The sequence below is a fragment of the Adiantum capillus-veneris genome, chromosome 26, assembly GCF_014529385.1.
Source record: "Adiantum capillus-veneris isolate H3 chromosome 26, ASM1452938v2, whole genome shotgun sequence".
In the NCBI taxonomy this organism is placed as follows: Eukaryota; Viridiplantae; Streptophyta; class Polypodiopsida; order Polypodiales; family Pteridaceae; genus Adiantum; species Adiantum capillus-veneris.
Window position 1 is genome coordinate 109,376,272 of NC_140956.1, and position 21,371 is coordinate 109,397,642.

The 21,371-nt window shown below is 44.6% G+C and overlaps 1 protein-coding gene across 1 annotated transcript in view; it reads right to left on the reverse strand.

Annotated features, from left to right (window-relative positions):
* LOC147423991 (amino acid transporter AVT1C-like) overlaps nt 1–21,371 on the reverse strand; it is a 90,405-nt gene that overhangs the window by 34,677 nt on the left and 34,357 nt on the right. The window contains exons 2-10 of the mRNA XM_086501046.1: nt 4,656–5,026; nt 4,517–4,573; nt 4,353–4,388; nt 4,246–4,269; nt 3,966–4,146; nt 2,973–3,108; nt 2,593–2,614; nt 2,351–2,503; nt 2,232–2,275 (exon numbers count right to left, since the gene is read on the reverse strand). Coding sequence (XP_086357172.1) covers nt 2,232–2,275; nt 2,351–2,503; nt 2,593–2,614; nt 2,973–3,108; nt 3,966–4,146; nt 4,246–4,269; nt 4,353–4,388; nt 4,517–4,573; nt 4,656–5,026 — 1,024 coding nt within the window. The remainder of the gene's footprint in view (nt 1–2,231; nt 2,276–2,350; nt 2,504–2,592; nt 2,615–2,972; nt 3,109–3,965; nt 4,147–4,245; nt 4,270–4,352; nt 4,389–4,516; nt 4,574–4,655; nt 5,027–21,371) is intronic.

Sequence of the window (21,371 nt, forward strand, 5' to 3'; positions counted from 1 at the left end):
AGCTCATTACTTTGAATAAGCAACTGAGACATCAACAGGCCTCCATCACCAGACAGTATCTGGAGGATGATGCTCTCTGGACTGACTTGGAAAGATTTCAAAGACTATATATGGGAGCCAGGGAAATGGTAGAACATTGGAAATCAGCTGCTTTCCATGATAAAGAAGCTCGTAGACTACCTGCGTATCCCAGTACAGTCCAGCTGTTGGAACGAGTTCCGGAATGGATACTCAATGCTGATGAGAAAGTGACAAACCTGCACTGGCAAAGGCAGTCTACTACAGATTGTCGGTCCTTAGCTCTAGAACTGGAACTTCTGCTGGGTAACAAACCAACTTACCGCTGCATGAAGGATGTTAGGGTACAACTCAAGGAAGTTCTGGTACAAATGCAAGCTGCCATAGGTGTTTTGGATCAGAGAGTCAAAGCCATTCTTGAGGACCAAACAGCTACTAGCAGAGGACCTCAAACGCGAATGTCAGTAGGAGCACAGGCAACTGCTCTCCGAACCCTGTTCCAGCTAGTAAGAATCACCAGAAAGATGATGCAACAGGAAAACCAGGCTGTTCTCAATTTCCTGGAATTTGTGCCTAATTCTCCAATTCTCTTGTATGCTGTTCCAACAAGAGAAACTGAGCTGCCAAGATTCTTTCCAGCGCTGTATCCTCAACATCAAGAACCAGTTGATCGACTCACATATTTCAAAATAACTGATGAGCTTCAGGATTGGTATGAGCGATCAACTGTGGAATGGAAGACTTGGCAGACATTGCTCAATGATGCTCTCCAAATCAATGACATTCAGGCAATGAAAGAGGAGCTGCATAAGATTCAGTTGTGTATGGGCCAGTGGAAGATTCAAGTCAGAGGATTGACCAGGATTACTAATCAGTTGCTACAACTCACGGTCGAATCTTCCAAATTGCCTGAAAAAGACATTGCAGCAAAGCCGGGTCTGGCACCGCAGTACAGGGAGATGGCTGAGATTCTTTTCGAAGCTCGCGTCAAAACAAATCAGTCTCTTCCAGAAGGATGGATCCATACTGCTTCGCATTGTCATAAGCTGGCCAAAACCAGACTGAGCAAGGACAGGTGTACACTCTATGATCCTGACACCAAAACCTATCATTCTCTCACGCCTTATAAGGTAGAGATGACCACAGATCGGCGGGATCGGAGGTCATTTACCGACTGATTCAGAAGGAGAATGCTGGTGCTGGGACTTCTCAGGCACCATCCCGGTCAAAGAGCAAAGGCAAAAGGAAGACGGTCCAATGGAAGGAAACTGGGTAGTTCCATCTCAGAATTCAGTGGCGACTTTTCTTCTCAGCAGGCAGGGAGAGATGACAGCTCTACCTTGGTCTGATGACAGCTCCACCTTGGCTTGGTGAGAGCTCCACCTTGGCCTTTTCCACTGCCTCCTGCAATCCTTGGTCCTTCTTGAACTCCTACTTGTAATCTTTGAATGGTCATTCTCTATGTGGTCAAGCTGGCATCCCAACATCAGAACCAGACGATGGATTTTTCAGTCTCACATCAGAATCAGATAAGGGAATTTTTCAGAAATTTTGGAATCTTACCAAAATTCAAGAAAGAAAGGAAGGATGTAGACGGCTGGATAATCACCATGTGGGAACGTGTTCTTAGAAGATGGGCAGCGAATTACTTAGTAATTACTAGAGTAATTACTACAGTAAACCCGAAGTGTATAAATAGAGCCCATTACATTATTATCGGATTGGCAATTGTTATCACTTGTATTAGCACTTTGGGCTATAATTGTACTTGAGCATCAGTGGCAGTATTGTTGGCTGTACTTTCCCTCTGTAATCATATTCGTTGTAATCTTGATCTGTAATCTCAATCATGGCATATATTTCAGTGATACTTACTTCTCGTCCAGTCTTCTGAATCTGAATCTGAATCTGACCCTTATTCCAGTCTATAAGTCTAATTCTTATTTCAGTATCCACATTTCAGTCTAGTCTCTGATTTCTGTCCAGTCTGCTGTCTGAAATCTTCCCACACTAGTAGCTGAAATCCTTCAACACTGGAATTAGCTGTCTCAAGAGATCAGCTCCAATTCCACTTTCATACACATTAATCTAAATCAAGTACTGTTTGATGTTGATGTAAGTCTAAAGTATAAAAACAAAATTGAAACAAGCACGTGGGCATACACATTAATCCAAATCAAGCATGCTAAAGGTTTGATAGCAAAAAAACTCACCACAAGGCTAGTGAGGACTGAACCAATGAACGACATCATATATCCTGCCAAAAACAGTGAATAAAATTACTCAAACGTAGAGAAAGAAAGTAACTAAAATTGCACGAACATATACTCACCAAAAAAAGGCACCAAAGTTGCTACACACAAATTGGAAATGACAAGGAGTGTTCGCAGTGTCATCTTTAATGCTTTTTTTTGGCAAGGTCCAAGACTCTCCGTAGGTATGAGCTCTTCTATCCCATCTGCAATTGGGGTTATAATAAGAGCAAATGTGTGCTAAGGTCGAGGGCTACATTCAATTCAATAATTGTACAAACTTAAGGTAAGAATCAAAGAAAAATGCTCAGATTTAAAGGATATTTTGTCAACGGGTTCAAAATCTGTATACACAAACAAACAAGTATAAAAAATGTTAAATCATTTTAAATGGCCTGCCTTTAATGTATAAGCTAAGGAAGAGAAGTAAGCACTTAATTGTGTATCTACCTGAGGAGTATGTTTGTCACATAGTGTGTGCGCGCGTGCTTGAGAGAGAGAGAGAGAGAGAGAGAGAGAGAGAGAGAGAGAGGTGTTGAAGAAATGAGTGAAGTGCTTTTAAAGATAATCACTTAAAGTCATCATTGCCTTATTTCCAAAGTTTAAAAACATAACCAAAAGATAAAGGTGAGGATATAAGTGTATAAGTGATGTACTATAAAGCTCAATTAATGCTCTTTGCCAGTATGAGGAGCTACTTACTGTTAGGAATAGGGCGAAATAGGTTGCTTTGTTGGTCTTCGACAGGTTCAATGTTATTTGGGATAGTGTCTCATCTCCAAACATGCGAAATCCCACCACTGACATTGTAAAATAGGAGAAGAAGCACAAGGTAAAGCTACAAATACAGGGACAAAATCAACTCGAGGTAAAGAAAAACACAACTTTCCTTAACATTGTATGTGCTTTAATTATAGTCTTCAAATGGAAATATATTAACAGCAGCAAAAAGATATTAACACCACCATCGTATAGTGTAAGCGCGCACTCACGCTTATGTATGTATGTAAATGTAAGAGTGTGTACTCTTACTAGCTATTCATAATCAAGAACTCATGCATTGATTAAAGTCTCATGCTATTATTTGATTGAGCTTAACATTTTGTCATGAATAATTATTGTTTCTCTCTAAGAAGTACTATCAGACGGTGGTGTTAATATCTTTTTGGTGGTTGTTGATATGTTTTCAACTGAAGACTATAATTAAAGCACATACAATGTACACCTACACACATACATATAACCTACACACATACATATCTATATATATAGATACCTACATACTTACATATACACACAGTTAGAGAGAGAGAGAGAGAGAGAGAGAGAGAGGGAGGGTATATCGACTCTTGTCCCACAAGGAGTAGTAGATGTTTGGGAAAACAGCATGTCTTGAGTAGCAAAAACAATAAACACCCACTGCCAAGGGAAGGTCTCGCCAATTCACGATACTGGTTGTTTTGGTGAAACCAACTCCGTCGACAGTTCCCTCTCAAACCACGAGAACCATCACCAGGCTTGTTGTTACGACTCCCATGACTACCAACCACAAAATTAAAAATAATTATAGACTCACACACACACCTACACCACTCATGTTGAGCGCGCAGACGTACACAACTTTGCACACACGCAACAAAAGCATTGATGATGCGCAGGAAAAACTATCCATGCATTTATTTCTTGGATACTCACACGAAAGAGCAGAGAGCCAATTGAGGTTTTCCAACCACACAGTAGGCAGGATCACCATTGTAGCATAAATAGCAAAGATCGCATATGAGCCAATGTCCATTCCAACCATTGTAAACCGATAGTTTGGAAAAAGCTTGGATAAGTTGTCTCCCTCTAGTATGAGAAACTCCACACCATACGCCTGCATTATCATTTGCAATAATCATCATAATATAAGTGGGATAATTATGTACTTTTTCAATTATCAAGAATTGCCTTTAACAATGGGTTGGGAACTTACATAGAGCTAGGCATAGAGAACCATCTGCAAACAACAAAAACCATTAGTAGTTTGTGTCATTATTTTTACCAAATATGGAGATCGCAGTCAAATAAAATCAAACGTACCAACACAATTGTGCGACACATCTTGCCAAGTGCAAGCTGTCCAATGTCTGGGTACGTGGTAAGTATGCCCAGGGGTTGACTGTCCATGTATTTGCGCAAAAGGTGACCCATGTAGCAACATATAAGAGAAAATAGCACCAACACTGCCATTCCCCCCCACCCACCCTTCTTCACCGCATATGGGCATGATAGCAGTCCCACTCCAACCATCACATTGACACCTGAAGTTCCAAAGTTCTATATAAATTTTTTCCAAGTCTTGAGTTTAACTTCTTCAAAAGATCAATTGATTACAATTCGTACCATTGAATGTTGCTTGCATCCAGCTGCACTGTCCAGAAGTCTCTATACTAATTTGAGTCTTCTCTTCTTCTCTTGAAGGCAGGAGAGGAATGATATGCGATGGCATGTCTTCAGATTCATTGCCTAAATAGGGCTCCTCAGTTATGCCATCAATGGAGAGATGGTGGTTTAATGAAGGTAGGATAGTCTTAGGCGAAGTACTCATTCGCGACCAGTATTGTCCATCATCACCACCCTCTTTGTCACATAAAGTCTCTGTAGATGGAAATTTGTGCCACCTCTTGTTGGTTCTTTGTGGAGATGATTTGCTACCCCATGAGAACGGACTTGTCTTTGGTGATGCTCCAAGGCTATATGCATCGGTCGATTGCCTGAGAAAAGTAAGACACTTTACTATCCAATGCTCTTTAACAAGATCAGCTTACTAAATTAAATAAATATAATATAAACATATACATTCACAAGAAATAAGTTGAAAGAAATAGATCTCTCAATTGACTGTTACACATTCTTAGCCTTTCTACGCGGTTATTTAAGCTAGAAGAATACATTAACTTGATCTTGCCACAATAGCTGAATATCCTGCATGTTTGATAACTAAGTAAGGGGGATGTGTAAATAACTACTTGAAAAAGGTTGAAACTGTGAGTACACTATTGCCAAGTCCAAGCAAGGAGATAATTTAAGCTATTACAAAACCATTTAAATTTTTAACCACCTAATGCACCAAGTTTCATTTTAGTGATGGCCTCTACTCACCTTATTTCTTATATGCCAAAAGAAGCCAAAGTCAACCTTCACAAATGCTAGGCACATATTTGCACCTATACAAGTAGGCGTGTTGTCACCAATTTCTGGCTAAGCAAACTATCCTTGAGGAGCTAAAGCAGCTTGATGATGTGGCAAGGAGCTTCGGTTGTTGGCCGAGGTGGAGAGGTGCTTGCTGACTTGCTAGCCTGAGGTAGCAATACATGCCCGGCAGGTGGACACACATGCGCTCTTTGTATGGCATGTGGACACACAGACTGTACAAGCAAGGCAATTGATCTTGCAAGCTCCGCTCACAAGCAGTCCGACTACCTTGCCTTGCAGTTTCTACTCTCTCTAGGAGGAAAGTAATCCACCTTTGTCATCCAAAATCTGCAACTTGGTACAAAGGTGCAACTAAGTCATCAACTTGCTACCCCTCTTTCAGGAAGGGCTGAAAATCCACATTTGCATGTGCAAGAGAAGGCTGGAACTCCATATCAGCCTACGTAAAGTCCTACATAGGGATAACTCTATCAACAACTCCAAGAAAAAACGTGCATTTCCAAAAGATCCAACAATCAGCCAATCCCTCTCCTTGAAGAAACACAGCCATAGGAAACCGCTCCCCAAGTGTTGAAGAAGATCCCACTGTTGTCCAAACAATTCTATCTCTAAAGAAGGACGAAAAAGATGTTTCCTCCTTTGAATCCAAAAGCCGCAGGCTTGCTCCCCTTGCGAGAAACCATGGCAGAACTCCATCTGGGAAAACCAAAGCAATCCAGCAATGCTCCATCTCCTTAATCCTCTATGGGGTTCCCCTCGATGAAGAGGGGTCGGGGTAAACAAGCGTAGAAGACGGGGACGTCGTAGACAAGGCATAGCCTACACATACCCAAATCAGCCCAAACAGGAGAAAACGTAGGAAAAAATAGCAAGCTTTGTCACAAACTGCTGACATGTCAGGCCACTGAAGATCTAGAGAGTAAGGACTCCCTGAGCCTAACCCTAGCCAACCTGTAGATCCTGGCCGAGGGGCCTAAGCCCTAGACGGATTTACCAACTTGCAGATCATCGCCGAGTGGCCCAAATAATAAATTGGGTAAGGATTGAAAATCCTAACCCCCAACAAATTATGGAACAGGCCGAGGGACCTAAATCCTTAAAAATAAAGCACGCCCGCGCACACACACACTATCCTAACTTGCGTAAAAGCTGATGACATGGGAGCTCTACAGACGTTCCACGAATTGCGCTGGCTGCTCATGACGTGGTAGCGTTATATGGACAGCCCTCTGAGTGCTTGCTTTTGGACCAGATGCTTTTAGAACTACTGCATTCCATGTAACTACTTTTGTGCAGGCCAAGGGCCTTTAAATACGTGTTGTGGGCTCTCTCTCTAGGATTCTACCGCTTGAAGAAGCAAAGCATAGCCACAGAGTTGTACCCTGTTGAAGCAATATAAAGAAATACCGAAACGGGCGCCATCATTTGGGGCCATTGCAGTCTCGGACTGGACCTCCGCCACTTTGTGTCCCGTGTAAAGTCTTTTCGTTCAGTTGTTTGAAGTGCTAAACGTTTGTCTCAGTCTGTTCTTTTCAATTGGCACATGGTCCCCGTCCCCGTCACAGTGATATCAGAGCTTCAATCGTGTGCTTTTCCGAAAGCATACCAGTCCTCCCAAGAATAGACAGAGCAAGATGCGTTTTTGGATTCCACAGAGTATCTACAATTTCTCCTTGACGAGCTTCGTGACATTCTCTCAGAGCACCCTCCAAAGTTACCCGGGACGAATGGGAACAGGAGGGTCCAGAATGAGATGGGAACGGGGAGGAGGGGGGGCCGGAACGGTCGACTAAAGTAAGGCTTGAATTACCTCCATTAAGCCTAGTCCCAAATCTGCCCTCAAACTGCCCCAAATATGTCCCCCAAATCTGCCCCAAAATGCCTACTTTTTTACCCCCAAATGCCTAATTTTGCCCATTCCGCCCTACATTCTGCCGTTCCGTCGCCTGTTCCACCCCATTCCCCCCATTTCGGACCACCCTTCTGGTTACACCCCGTTCCGGAATGGCGTTCCGTTCCCAACCGTTTCAGGAGCGAGACTTGTCCGGAACGCCGTTTCGGAACGTTTGGCTGCGTTTCGCCCGTTCCTTGTTACACTGGCATCCTCAGTAGAATCTCCCAGTTCTGCAGAGCTTTCAACAATACTTGAATTACATGTTGCCGCCTCTGTTGCCTTAAGCTGTTCCTTCTCCTCCGGCACTAGAAAGCACAAGGGCTTCTAATCGACAATCTAATTAGTTTTTGATTCCTATTGGGGGAGTTTTCCGAAATATGGTTCAATCTCCTGAAGTGTACCCACTGCAACCGCCTCCTCCACCGCGGTTGCCACCCTCTCCCCCACCTCCACCAGGATACAATGCGTATGGTTTTCCCTATTACTATCCACGTCCTCGAGTTGTGTACCAATTCAACCAAAAGATTTCAAGGATGGGGAAACTACAGTAAAGTTCTGAAGTGAAAGATAGAAAGAAAGCCTTGCAGTTTCCGCAACAATTTGACAACATCTATGCCTTGGGGAACTACACAAAAGAATCAAAGATCTCTCAAGCCGTAGAATTTCTCAAAGATAATGCTATGCAGTGGTGGAGTTCAATTGCTACACAGCCGCATGCTCCAAGGACTTGGTAGGCTTTCAAGAATATTTTTGCACGAAGCTGCATGGCCTCCCTAGAAAATGCTTGCCACGGAAACCATGGAAGACTACAACCAAAGGTTCCTTGATGTTTACCTTCCAATGTCTTTCTTCAAGCTGATTCCCTTGGAGGACCAATGCGAGCGCTCTACAATTGGACTGCCATCACCATCACAGGAATATTGTCTCTCTAAACAAGTATCTACTATGCAAGAGCTCATGGATCATGTTGCGGTTGGTTACTAACTTATGAAAGAAAAATTGGAATTTCCTACGGAAGCGCAACCGACCAACACTAAGAATTCTCGTCCCCAACGAACCACTTCTCGGGGTTCTTTCGACAACTCGACTCAAGTGGTCAAGCCTCATTTAACTCAATGTCAGCAATGTTGGGGTATAGGCGTCTGTGCCTTGCCCGGCCGCCCAGAGTCTGGGCGCCCACTGACTTGTATACCTTATACATAGCATAAGTGTATAGGGGGCTGCTCACTCTTTGGAGTCTCCCCACCCACATAGTGTGTGTCTCCTTCTCTCTCTCTCTCACTCTCTGTCTGTGGTGCTCCCTGATCCCCTTCAATTGGTATCAGAGCTATGGTGACCGCGGAGAGCACGACGGGTTTGAGAGCTTCCAGGCGATAGCTCGCTCGCTCTCGACGGTGGAGTTCGATCCCGGAGTTTCACGGAGAGTGATTTTAGCTTGAGGAGCATTGTCTTTGGAGCTTAGGAGCTTGGTGTGGTCAAGCTTGGTCGAGGAGGCCGTTGCGGCTTCCTTGGTGAGAGGAGCTTGTGAGCTCAGTTGAGAGTGATGTATGCTCTTGTGGAAGCTCAGAAAGGAGTGTGGAAGATTGTGTGTAAGTGAAGGTGCTGCCCTAAAACTATGTGCGCAGCAGCACTGTTTTCAGATTCGTTTTTCTCCTTGTAGAATGCATATCTGAGAATTCTGTCGGCCATGTACATCCGTTTTGACATGGTCTACAACTTTGCAGAAGAAACTTTTTGCAAATTCCTCACCGTTTTGCTGATATTCAGCTCAAACTGACTGTATAAGAAATTCCACATTTTCTGTTGTTGCATTGTGTGCGAGTTTGATGCACTTTTGGAAGCACGGGAGATGCTTGAAGTTGAGTGCATAAATTCTGAGCTGAAGATGCAATTGCAGCTTGTGTTAAGCTTGTGGTTTGAGGGTTTTTTGGTAGACTTGGGCAACGAAGTACGGAGGTGCTTACACACCACCGAAGCAGTCTCTTGAGAGACGCAATTTTTTGGAGCACACAGGTGGAGCTTCTTTCACTGGTTTTCACAGGATACTTTGGCAGTGATTTTGTGCTTGGATTCATGGTCTTTGCGGATGGTTTGCATATGGTTATGGCGCATGGTTGATGCCCATTATACATGCATTTTGACGAGCACTTTCAAGTGCCGGTGAGCTCTCTTGAGAGCATTGTTTTCGCATTGATCAAGTTTCCGGATTGCAAATCTTTTGGCGTTTGCTTATGCGCGGTCACTCCGTTGATGTATGTTGAGTGTAGTTTGATGCGCATTGATTGCTCATTGTATTGAGCTTGTAGGACAATGGTTATTTTGTGTTGATAGCCATTGTGCGTCGAAACTCTGGCGAAATTTTCCCAAGAGTTTTATGCGTATCATTTATGTGATCTAGGTAGAGATTGCGGGTTGCACTCAGCATTTGCGTGCGGTGTTCTCTGCAGGTGGGAGATTTGTGCGTGTGTATGCATCGATACCGCACAGTGTGGGCTTGGTGATTAGCTCACAGATTGCAGTGTGATACTAGAGCATGCGAGGCTTGTATTGACATTGCGGGAGCTCTATTTTGGAGTGTGTCTCACACGTTTTACATTGTGTTTCTGGCCATATTTGTAGACAGTTTCCAGGTGTTGTTGGTGAGGTGGTTTTGCTATCTAGCTTGCTACTTGTGCTCATGGCAGAGACAGGTGATCGATCAGATTGTGACCTCTCACAGATGCGCGTGTTTGATGGGTCAGACTTTGCGGCATGGAGAGAGTGTATGCTTGATGCATTGACACAGCGAGGGTTGCATCGACCATTGAGTGGTGATGTAGGTAGACCTTCAAACATGTCTGACGATCAGTGGCAGGAGCTAGAGGAGATGGCACTATCTACACTCTCTTTGCACCTTGCAGAATCTGTATATGCTCTTGTTATGTATGAGACTACTTCAAGAGCACTTTGGCGCAGATTACATGAAATGTATGATAGATATGAGTCATCACGGACTCATGTGAGACATGTACATTCACGAGCACGCCGACAGGTGACATGTTGGTATTGTGGTCATTCTGGACACGTTAGACGGCGCTGTTTTCGTCGTATACGACATCGTAGGAGACATGGCAGTCTCAGAGATGTATGTAGTGATGCCATGGAATCAGTTGCTTTGACAGTTGAGGCACATGTAGTGTCGGAGTATACTAGTGACGGGGATGTCACTTTTACCTCGAGCTATGCACGAGATGCTATACATGTGGATAGTGCACTCCCTTCGCAGTGGTTGCTAGACGCAGATGCTATGTTTCATGTCATGCCGCATCGTGCATGGTTTTGTAGCTATTCTAGCGGGATGCTTGGCAGTGTACGTTTGACCGATGGATCGGTGCATGCGATAGCAGGTGCAAGAGATGTGAGACTGTCATTACCGAGTGGTGCATCTTACTTGTTACGACATGTGCGCTATGTACCAGATTTGATAGTGAGTTTGATCTCGATTGGTCAGCTTAGAGATTGTGGATGTCAGATTTCGCTACGAGAGCGAGATTTTGTGATGCATTTGGGTTCGCTAGTGATTGCGAGAGGTGCCAAGAGTGGTACAGGTTACCCATTGCATGTGGATCACGCGAGAGACGGTGTTGTCTCTATGATCATGCAGCCAGGTAGACAGCGAGAGAGCAGGCGAGTCTCTTTTGCTTATGGGTTGCAGGATGCTTTGCATGGAGTGCAAAGTAGTGAGCTCGTTGTGCACACGGTTGAGGCACGACTTGAGCAGTCACACAGAGAGGTGACAGAGTCAGACATGCATGCTTTGCTAGTGACTGAGCAAAGCAGAGAGTCAGTTGTGCGAGATACTTCTATGCAGGATAGACAGGTAGAGCGGTCTTGCTCTAGTGAGTCACGACAGGAGGACGTTGTGCAAGAGTCTATGCATACGGAGTTAGAGCATGAGAGCTCTAGTGAGTCACAGCAGATTGAGTGGTCATGTTTACAGTGGATGATTGTAGAGGAGGCTGAGATGTCAACGATTATGCAGTCATTCCTTTCTATGATCGACAGTGAGCATGGGGATATAGTTGTGCAGGATATGTCTTCCAGCAGACACCTAGAGCAGCTAGTTTGCTCTGAGGTTGCACGACAGGTTGATGCGTCTTTTGCGGACAATCAGGAGATGCATGTGGCTGACACGCCTTGTCAGTCAGAGATGCCTATTGCCAAGGATATATATGTTGATGCATGCTCTGTAGAGCTAGCAGGGCCCGCTAGCATTGCATCGGCATTCGGTGGTCTCATGTATGAGATGTTGATCTTGAGACCGGATATCGCAGCTGCAGTGGGAGCATTTGTAGTTGGGGTTGTCAGTCGTTTGTTGACTGATGATGGCATAGTGCACGAGGGAGATATGCAGGTATTGCGTACATACTTGCAGTACGTGTGCGGTACATCTGGTGGTGTATGGACTTACACGGGAGCAGGACAGCCGGATGCACACGATCACAGCCAGCCAGTGGGCATCGGTTGAGAGCGGTTTTCCTCACCTTTTGTAGTCTTTAGACTAGGTTCCCTTGCTTAAAGGCACAGTCGTCTTTAAGTGGGAGGTTGTTGGGGTATAGGCGTTTGTGCCTTGCCCGGCCGCCCAGAGTCTGGGCGCCCACTGACTTGTATACCTTATACATAGCATAAGTGTATAGGGGGCTGCTCACTCTTTGGAGTCTCCCCACCCACATAGTGTGTGTCTCCTTCTCTCTCTCTCACTCTCTGTCTGTGGTGCTCCCCGATCCCCTTCAAGCAAGACGCCCTACTCCAAGAAGGCCGATGCTTTGAATGCTTCTAGACGGGACACACTTACAAAAATTGTCCTACTAAAGGGGATACGCCTCCAGAACAACCATCTGCAAAGAGAACCAAAACTGTGGGACTTGTCTCCGACATTTACGGCATCGCTCTAGAAGGTTCCAATCAACTATGCAAAGCCTATCGAAAGATAAATGTCTTCAAGGCACTTATCTTCTTCGACCCAGGAGCCACCGAAAATTTCATCCATCCCGAATTCCTAAAACATATGGATGTTGAGTACAATCAACTCGTGGAGATTTTCACATCATGAAGTTGGGCAATTGTGATGCTCTTTTGGGCATGCCTTGGCATGACAAGAACGATGCGACCATCCAGATTCATAACCGCACCATCACTTTGTAGTAAAACGACAAGCCAGTCGTCCTTAAAGTTCGGCTGACACAAACCAACCCAAATGATTTTAAGATTGAATCGTATTAAGATACTCTTTGAACTTTGTTTGACAATATTGTTTGAAATACAAATGAGCTGTTTTGAACTTGTTTGGGTGTGTAACTGCTTTGTATAGACCAAGGGCCTTTAAATATATGTTGTGGGCTCTCTCTCTCTTGGATTCTACCACATGCAGAAGCGGAGTAGAGCCATAGAGTTGTACCTTGTTGAAGAAATATAAAGAAATACCGAAAGGGGCGCCATCGTATGGGGCCATTGCAATCTGGGAGTGGAACTCCGCCATCCATGTCTCGTGTGGATTCTCTTTGACTTTCTGTTCAGTTGTTTGAAGTGCTAACCGTCTATCTCAGTCTATTCTTTTCAGTTGGCACGTGGTGCTCGTCGTGTTACAAGCTTCTTCTCTCTCAATCAAGTCCAATAAAGCACCGGATCAACCTACATTGAGCATCCAAGACATTCAAGACACCACGGCTCCGATACACTATAGAAATAGGTAGCAAAAGATGCAATGAGGACGCGGACTTACCCCCAATCCGATGGACACCTCGACTCCAATCTCGCTCGACTCTAAAAAGATCTCTGACACTAGAGAACATGTGCAATGCCACATACATATACAAGCAACTGTGGAGAAGATAGATCACTGAGGTAGAAAGAGACAAGACAATCTCTAAGAGAGAGAGAGAGATCTGGGAAAGGCACTCCATGCTCATAGAAAGTTGCATGTACAAGTGACCAAGGGTGGTCCGGCATAGATATGACATGCCCTTGATGGATAGATCCCTTGTACACACATATGCTACTACTGATGCCATTTGTTCCTACACATGAGACCACTGATGTAAGGTGCAGCGGAATGAATGTTGTATTTTCTCAAGATTAGTGATCTTTATTGCTCAAGGTTCCTTTTAGTTCTTAGGGAAAGAGAGAGCTTTTCGTCTTATGGAGAGTGCTGTGATCACGAACAAAGTGAGTGGATATTGTGCGTGCAAGTGAATGAGACTGAGAGAAGGAGAGAGAAGAGATACGACACCCGAGAGGTCGTAAAACCCTCCTCCGAAAGGCCCCACTCTCGTCAGCGAGAGTGGTCTAACTTTGATTGCACAAAGGTGTACAATGCGTATGCAATGGATTGATGCAATGGGACTATGCCGATGACGACGGCTATGATGACCACGACGACTCAATGGCTGAATGTGTGATCTTCTTTGGTTGAATTTGTGGACTGTTTTCGGGGCTGAAACTGGCTGTTTTACTGCTGTCTTGATGGCTGAAAATGATCGGCTATGTCGGGGGTCATGCTGAGGATGAAAACGCTGATGTTGCTGGCTGGAATTGCTGTGTTTTCTGCTGATGATGGAGGCTGAAAAAACGCTGGTTACTGCAGGTGTTTTTCCATGCTTAAAATGGCAGCAATAGGCAGCAGATAGTGGCGTTAGCAGTTGCTGAATTTGCTGAAGAAAACGCTGAGCAGCAGCAATCCAAAAACGCTGGATTTTGGGGCTGCCGCTGATGGTAAAAAACGCTAAGGCTGAGGGTGGTTGGTCGCGGGAAAAACACTAAGGATGGGCTGATCTGTTGAGGGGCGATCCTGCTAGGGATGGGGGGATCTAGGTCTGTGGCGATGTAGTCCTGCTAGAAAACGCGAGGGTGTCATGAAGGGGAGGTACTACTGAGAAGTTGCCTGTTGAGCGGGAAGCTCCTGTTGCCTCTTCTGCCAGAAAGTGCTAACTTGGGTTTGCTTATATATTAACTTAGCAAAATTGCCCTACCTACTTTTGTTGGAAAGTCACTAAAAAATAATAAGTGAAAATAACCAAAAATAGGAAAATAGACTAAATGCACTAGAAAATTCCCCTAATTGATGCTAATGGATTCTGATGGGAATTCCAATGATTATATTGTGTGCAACCGGAGGATATGCATCTATGCTAAGTGACTGGGCATGCACAGTCTACGAATAGACTCACAAAAGTGCCAGATCACTGCTAATCTAAACTGACTGGATTGACTGAACCCAGCTATGGTATAGCTTGTCCACGGACACATAGGGTTGGGATGTGTCACATGACATCCCCTCCTTTTCAAAGTGAGGTACTGGTACCGAACTGTGTGGCGTCGAGGGAGATCGCCAACGGCATCCGGAATCCTGGAAGGGACTCTTCGCCGGCCCATTTTCTGATGTGTGGGTCGTGCAGTTCTTGAACTTCATAAAGGTCTGCAACGCTTGCTTCTTTGGGCCGCGCCGAAAGCGACACAAAGTCGTTTGAATCTCCTTTCTTGCGTCAACTTCGTCTAGAGATCTTCGTCTAGAGATCTACTTCTTTCGTCTTCAAGAATCTCCATGGCTGAAAATTCCTGAAACCATCTCCAACACAAAACCATGAACATACCCATTCCATGTAAAGTGAAGGAAAAAAATCTTGTCTTCTCTAAAGACTGTGTATGCAATGTAGACGAATATAGAGACGGAGTGACAACCCGTTCATCAAACACATGCAAACAATGAGATCGAATCTTTTCTGTTGGATCGAAATCAATCAACTGTGGCAAATCACAATGGAAATGCCCATGCTTGGTGCTCATACTTTCATGTGCTCGTTCGGAAACTGTGTCATGCCAAGGAAGAGACATGGGATGTAACTTCCTTACATACAAACTTTTCAGCTTTTCATGAACAATCCGCATACATTCGTGCTCATCCATGAGAGAAACATGCTCAACATGCAATATGTCATGCCTAGGAAAAGGGATCACATAACGATGCTGACTAAAATACAGGAAACCGTCACGAATGAAACACTCGAACAATGCGTGCGTATCAATCATGCGAACACGTAATACTTCCTATGAGGGCTCTTTGGACCAAGGCTCGAGAGCCAAGATCGCTTCTTCGGGATCTATCGAATCTTCTTGTGGGGGATCGGTGGACCTCGACTCAAAAGCCAAGACCGATTTTTGGTGATTGATCAAATCTACAACAAGGTTAGCTTCGCTAGAAAAAGCATCAACTAACACATCATCATTGTGAACAATCCCATCTTGTTCATGCAATTCATCATGCTTGTCTTTATCATCCAAATCCTGTGTGTCATGCTGTGGAGAAAGAGAGACTGAGAGAATCTCCTTATCCCGAATCCTTTCAACCTTGTCTTGCATATTAGCAATGAGAGATGGAGAAGGAGCAATGTCCACTCCATGAAAGACAGTAGGAGAATCACTGTCGGCATTGAGAGTTATAGTGTTAGCCGCAAATTTTATGAGAGCATCATAATCACGAAACCATAGAATGCCCAAAATCATATCACATCCTGAGAGACGAGAAACAACAAATCTTCTAGTGAAGGCAGTCTGTTGAATTGCAAACAACACATCAAGGCACTCCTCCGTGATGAGAGCGTCCATACCGGGACGAAAGCCAGAGACCTCGATAGGAGATCTCGGACTAACTTCGAGGCGGGCTCTCTCAACAAGAGAGGAACTGATCACATCATGCATACTACCTAGGTCAAACAATATAACAAAACAGTGCCCCGACGTACGACCGTAACATTTAATGAGAGAATCATCAATGGGAGGGTCCTGAGAAACTTTGGGCACAACCGTGTTATCATTCATTGCATTGACAGATGTAGTGGGTGTTGTGGGTTCTTTAGATTCATTCGATTCAAGCTTAGGACATGTTCTTTTTATGTGATCCTTAATGTGACAATGAAAACAACGACCTTCCTTAGAATAAGTGCTTTGTTCTTCCGACGTGATGTATCCTCCTACAATTCCTTGTGCTACCTTTTCATCTGGAGTAAGCTTAGGTATAGCAGTTGTGTTAGCCTTACCCTTAGATTCATTGGAAGAATTCTTTGATGAGATACTGTTGGAAGATTGATTAGAAGAGTTATCATTCTTACCGTTTTGTGGGTTCTGAGAAGTCTGTGAGGTACCTGTGGAAGTCTTGTTCTCCTTAGGCTTTCCCTTGTTGTGCTTCATCTCTTGTGCGAGAGAAATCGCTACCACCTTGTTGAGATCGATTGGATCGAATACGTCGACATCGTACTTGATATACTCGTCCAATCCAAAGAGAAAAGCCTCTTTGCGCTCATCATCCAACATGCGTAGTTGGGTACCTAGCTGCAAAACACGATTAGAAAAAGACATAACCGGCATACCATTTTGCTTCAGAGCGCGCCAATCGTCCTTCAATCGTGCGAGGTACTGAGGTGGCATAAACTGCGCCTTGAGCTTGTCTTGGAAATCAGCCCAACTAAAAGAGAGGGGCGTGAAATCGTCGGCTGCCTCTAGGTGCGCAGCTAGCTGTGCCTCTTGCCATGCGTGGTACCAATTGATGGCATCACCTGCAAGGTACATAGCTGCCGTCAAAACTTTGCTATTTCCTGTCTTCGTAGTTGTCGCAAAATAAGCATTAAATTGATGCAACCAAGAATGAATAACTGTAGCATCCATCTTATCGTCATACTTACTGAAAGTCAACTTTTCTGTGACTAGATGGTTGGAATCCGCATCGTGGCTTGCGCCACTTGACGAACTTCCACGATCTTTTTGTGGTTCGGTCTTCGAAGCTAGGATGTGGGAAATAAATTCTTGATGACGAATCTCCCTTTGAGCTTCTCGTTCATCGCGCTCGCGTTCGAAAGCGAGTCGATTTTCTTCTTGTTTTGCGGCAAGAGCAATGTGCTCACGTTCCTGAGCAAGGCAATTTGCTTCTTGTCTATCCATCATGGCCATCATCTGCTTGACCATTTCCTCCATAGGGTTTGGTGCACTTGGTGGCGTAGATGGCGAAGAGGGAGGGTTGAAGAAATCATCTCCGGGTGGGGACGAGTCTTCGTCGCCTCTCTCATGCTCATCACCTGTATGCGAAGTATCCATTCCGCTTCGGGTGACGACCATGCACTATGATCTTGGGTTCTTAAGTTCGCGAGGAACTTGGGTTCTTGAGGTTCTTGATGTTCTTGAGGTGTTCTTTCGCTTGCAAATCACGTTGGAGAAGGATCTTCTCTTCACCCGAGTTCTACTCTTTTCTGCGGACGCACCCCTTGGCGGCCTTGCGCTCACACCAAGGATGCTTTTTCCCACCTCACGTCGATTGGCCGGGCGCTAAGTGCACGGTCCGCTCTCAATGAGTGAAAAGAGACACAAGGGAACGCTGGACAAGCCCTTCTTTCTTGGGATTCCTGTCACTCTTCAATAAAACACGATTAGGAATCGCCACGCCCAAGTAAACTTGGGTTCGTGTGTTAGGTGCAGCGGAATGAATGTTGTATTTTCTCAAGATTAGTGATCTTTATTGCTCAAGGTTCCTTTCATTTCTTAGGGAAAGAGAGAGCTTTCCGTCTTGTAGAGTCTTGTGGTCACCAACAAAGTGAGTGGATATTGTGCGTGTAAGTGAATGAGACTGAGAGAAGGAGAGAGAAGAGATACGACACCCGAGAGGTTGTAAAACCCTCCTCCGAAGGCCCCACTCTCGTCGGCGAGAGTGGTCTAATCTGTGATTGCACAAGGTGTACAATGCGAATGCAATGGACTGATGCAATGGGACTATGCCGAGGACGACGACGGCGACTTGATGGCTGAAATCTGGGATCTTCTAATCACTGAATTCGGGAACTGTTTCGGTGGCTGAAAATGACTGTTTTGGGCTGTGTTCTTAGGCTAAACTTGGGGGAACTTCTACAACCAACCTGGGGCTGATCTGCTGCTATTCCATAGGCTGAAAATCTGCGTTTCTGACTGCTGCAGATCTGCGTTTTAGGGCTGATAACTGAGGTTCTTCATGGCTGAAAACTGATGATCTTTACGGGGCTGAATCTGCTACTTCTTGTGGGCTGAATCTGCTACTTTTTCTGTTGCTGAAATCCAAAACGCTAGAGACTGAGGTTGACCAAAACCGCTAGCTGATCTTGCATTTCCAAAAACGATGGGCATATGAAAAACGCCAGGCATGTGATGGTCTTTCCGGCGACGATCTGATGCAAAAACGCCAAGGGCTTGGCTTTCCGGCGATGAATGCTGTTGAAAGCGCTAGGGATAGGAATCTACTGCTTGGAGAAAACGCCAAGGCTTGGGATCTTGCTTGGAGGGAATCCACAAAGGTTCTGCTGAGAAGTTGCCTGTTGAGCAAGGTGCTCCTGCTGCCTCTTCTGCCATTTAGTGCTAACTTGGGTTTGCTTATATATAACTTAGCAAAATTGCCCTACCTACTTTTGTAGGAAAGTCACTTAAAAATAATAAGTGAAAATTCCAATAAATAGGAAAATAGGCTAAATGCACTGGGAAATTTCCCTAACTGATGCTAATGGATTCTGATGGGAATTCCGATGATCATGCTGTGTGCAACAGGAAGATATGCATCTATGCTAAGTGACTGGGCATGCACTGTCTACGAATAGACTCACAAAAGTGCCAGATCAATGCTATTCTAAACTGATCGGACTGACTGAACCCTGTTGTGGTGTAGCTTGTCCACGGACACATAGGGTGGGATGTGTCACGTGACATCCCCTCCTTTTCAAAGTGAGGTACTGGTACCGAACTGTATGGCGTCGAGGGAGATCGCCAATAGCATCCGGAATCCTGGAAGGGACTCTTCGCCGGCCCACTCTGATGTGTGGGTCGTGCGGTACTTGAACTTCATAAAGGTCTGCAACGCTTGCTTCTTTGGGCTGCGCCGAAAGCGACACAAAGTCTTCTAAATCTCCTTTCTTGCTTCAACTTCGTCTAGAGTCCTGCTTCCTTTGTCTTCAAGAATCTCCATGGCTGAAAATTCCTGAAACCATCTCCAACACAAAACCATGAACATACCCATTCCATGTAAAGTGAAGGAAAAAAATATTTTCTTCTCTAAAGACTGTGTATGCAATGTAGATGAACAATTAGACGGAGTGACAACCAGTTCATCAAACACATGCAAACAATGCGTTCGAATCTTTTCTGTTTGATCGAAATCAATCAACTGTGGCAAATCACAATGGAAATGCCCATGCTTGGTGCTCATACAATCATGTGCTCTTTTGGAAACTGTGTCATACCAAGGAAGAGACATGGAATGCGACTTCCTTACATACAAACTTTTCACTTTTCATGAACAATCTGTATCATTCGTGCTCATCCATGAGAGAAACGTGCTCAACATACAATATATCATGCCTAGGAAAAGGGATCACATAACGATGTTGATTAAAATACACGAAACCTTCACGAATGAAACACTCGAACAATGCGTGCGTATCAATCATGTGAACACACAATACTTCCTGTGAGGGTTCTTTGGACCAAGGCTCGAGAGCCAAGATCGGTTCTTCGGGATCTATCGAATCTTCTTGTGGGGGATCTGTGGACCTCGACTCAAAAGCCAAGATCGATTCTTGGTGATTGATCGAATCTACAACGAGGTTAGCTTCGTTAGAAAAAGCATCAACTAACACATCATCCTTGTGAACAATCACATCTTGATCAACAAATCATCATGCTTGTCATTGTCATCCAAATCATTATGCAAATCATTGGCATCCAAATCATCATGCTTATCATTGTGCTTCAAATCATCATGCAAATCATTATCATTCAATTCATCATGCTTCACACAATCATGCAAATCCTGTGTGTCATGCTGTGGAGAAGTAGAGACTGAGAGAGTCTCCTTTTCCTGCTCTTGTGTGAACTGTGCCTGCACAATAGAAAAGAGTCGCAAGAACTCTTTCATGTGTTGGTCGCTCTTTTCTTTTTGTGCTTTGATCTTGCGATCAAAATCTGCTTGTCTTGCTTTGCTCTCGCGCGCTATGGCTGCCATTCTTTCTTGGTACTTAAGCTCGATGGCTTCCATGTCTTCTTCGTAGGCTTTTCTGTCTGCTTCTCTTTCTTGTTCCAACTCCTCCATAGGAGTTAGTGCAATCTTTGTCGTAGATGGGGAAGGGTCGGAAAAACCTCCTGGTGGGGAAAATTCTTCTTCGCCTCTCATGCTCATCACCTCCAAGCGAAGTATCCATTGCGCTTCGAGTGATGACCATTCTGCAATCGTGGGTTCTTGTGGGTGCTTGGGTTCTGAAGTCCACGAGGAACTTGGGTTCTTGCGGGTCTTGGGTTCTTAAGTTCACGAGGAACTTGGGTTCTTGAGGTTCTTGAGTCTTGAGGGCCTTGGGTTCTTGAGATTTTTTGTAAGAAACTAGGCAACTAGGCTCTCCTGGATCCTCCTCCCAACCTCCCTTTATAGGTGGGCTCCTAGCCCCTTGCCCTAGACGGATCCCCTGTCCACACTGCCTAGCCCGGCCCTTGGCCGTAGTCCTTGCCTAGCCTAGTTCTTAGGGTACAGGACCCGTGTCCTGACATTACTTCCCCCTTAAGGAAGAGTTTTCGTCCTCGAAAACACAAGTAGTAACATCTTCTTAAGAATACTGGTATTCTCTTTATTGATGTCCCATAAGTGAGCCAGTTGTCTGTATAACCGATAATTGGTGCAGTGAGAAGGTTCAATGAAACCAAAGATGAATATCCTGATTTTCAACATTGTTGTCCGTTTGCAACCACTTGGGTCTAAATGGTAACTCCATTTATAACTCACTTAAGTGCTGTAAAGAAGGAACCACAACTAAGAGTCACTTGGGTTTAAATGGTAACTCCATTTATAATTCACTTGAGTACTGTAAAGGAGGAACCACAACTAAGAGTTGTCCAAAGGCATAACCAGTTTTCAGATCTTCGGAAGGTACTGGAATAATGCAAGGAAACCTTGGCGTATCTTTCCATGCAGTTGTGAGCCA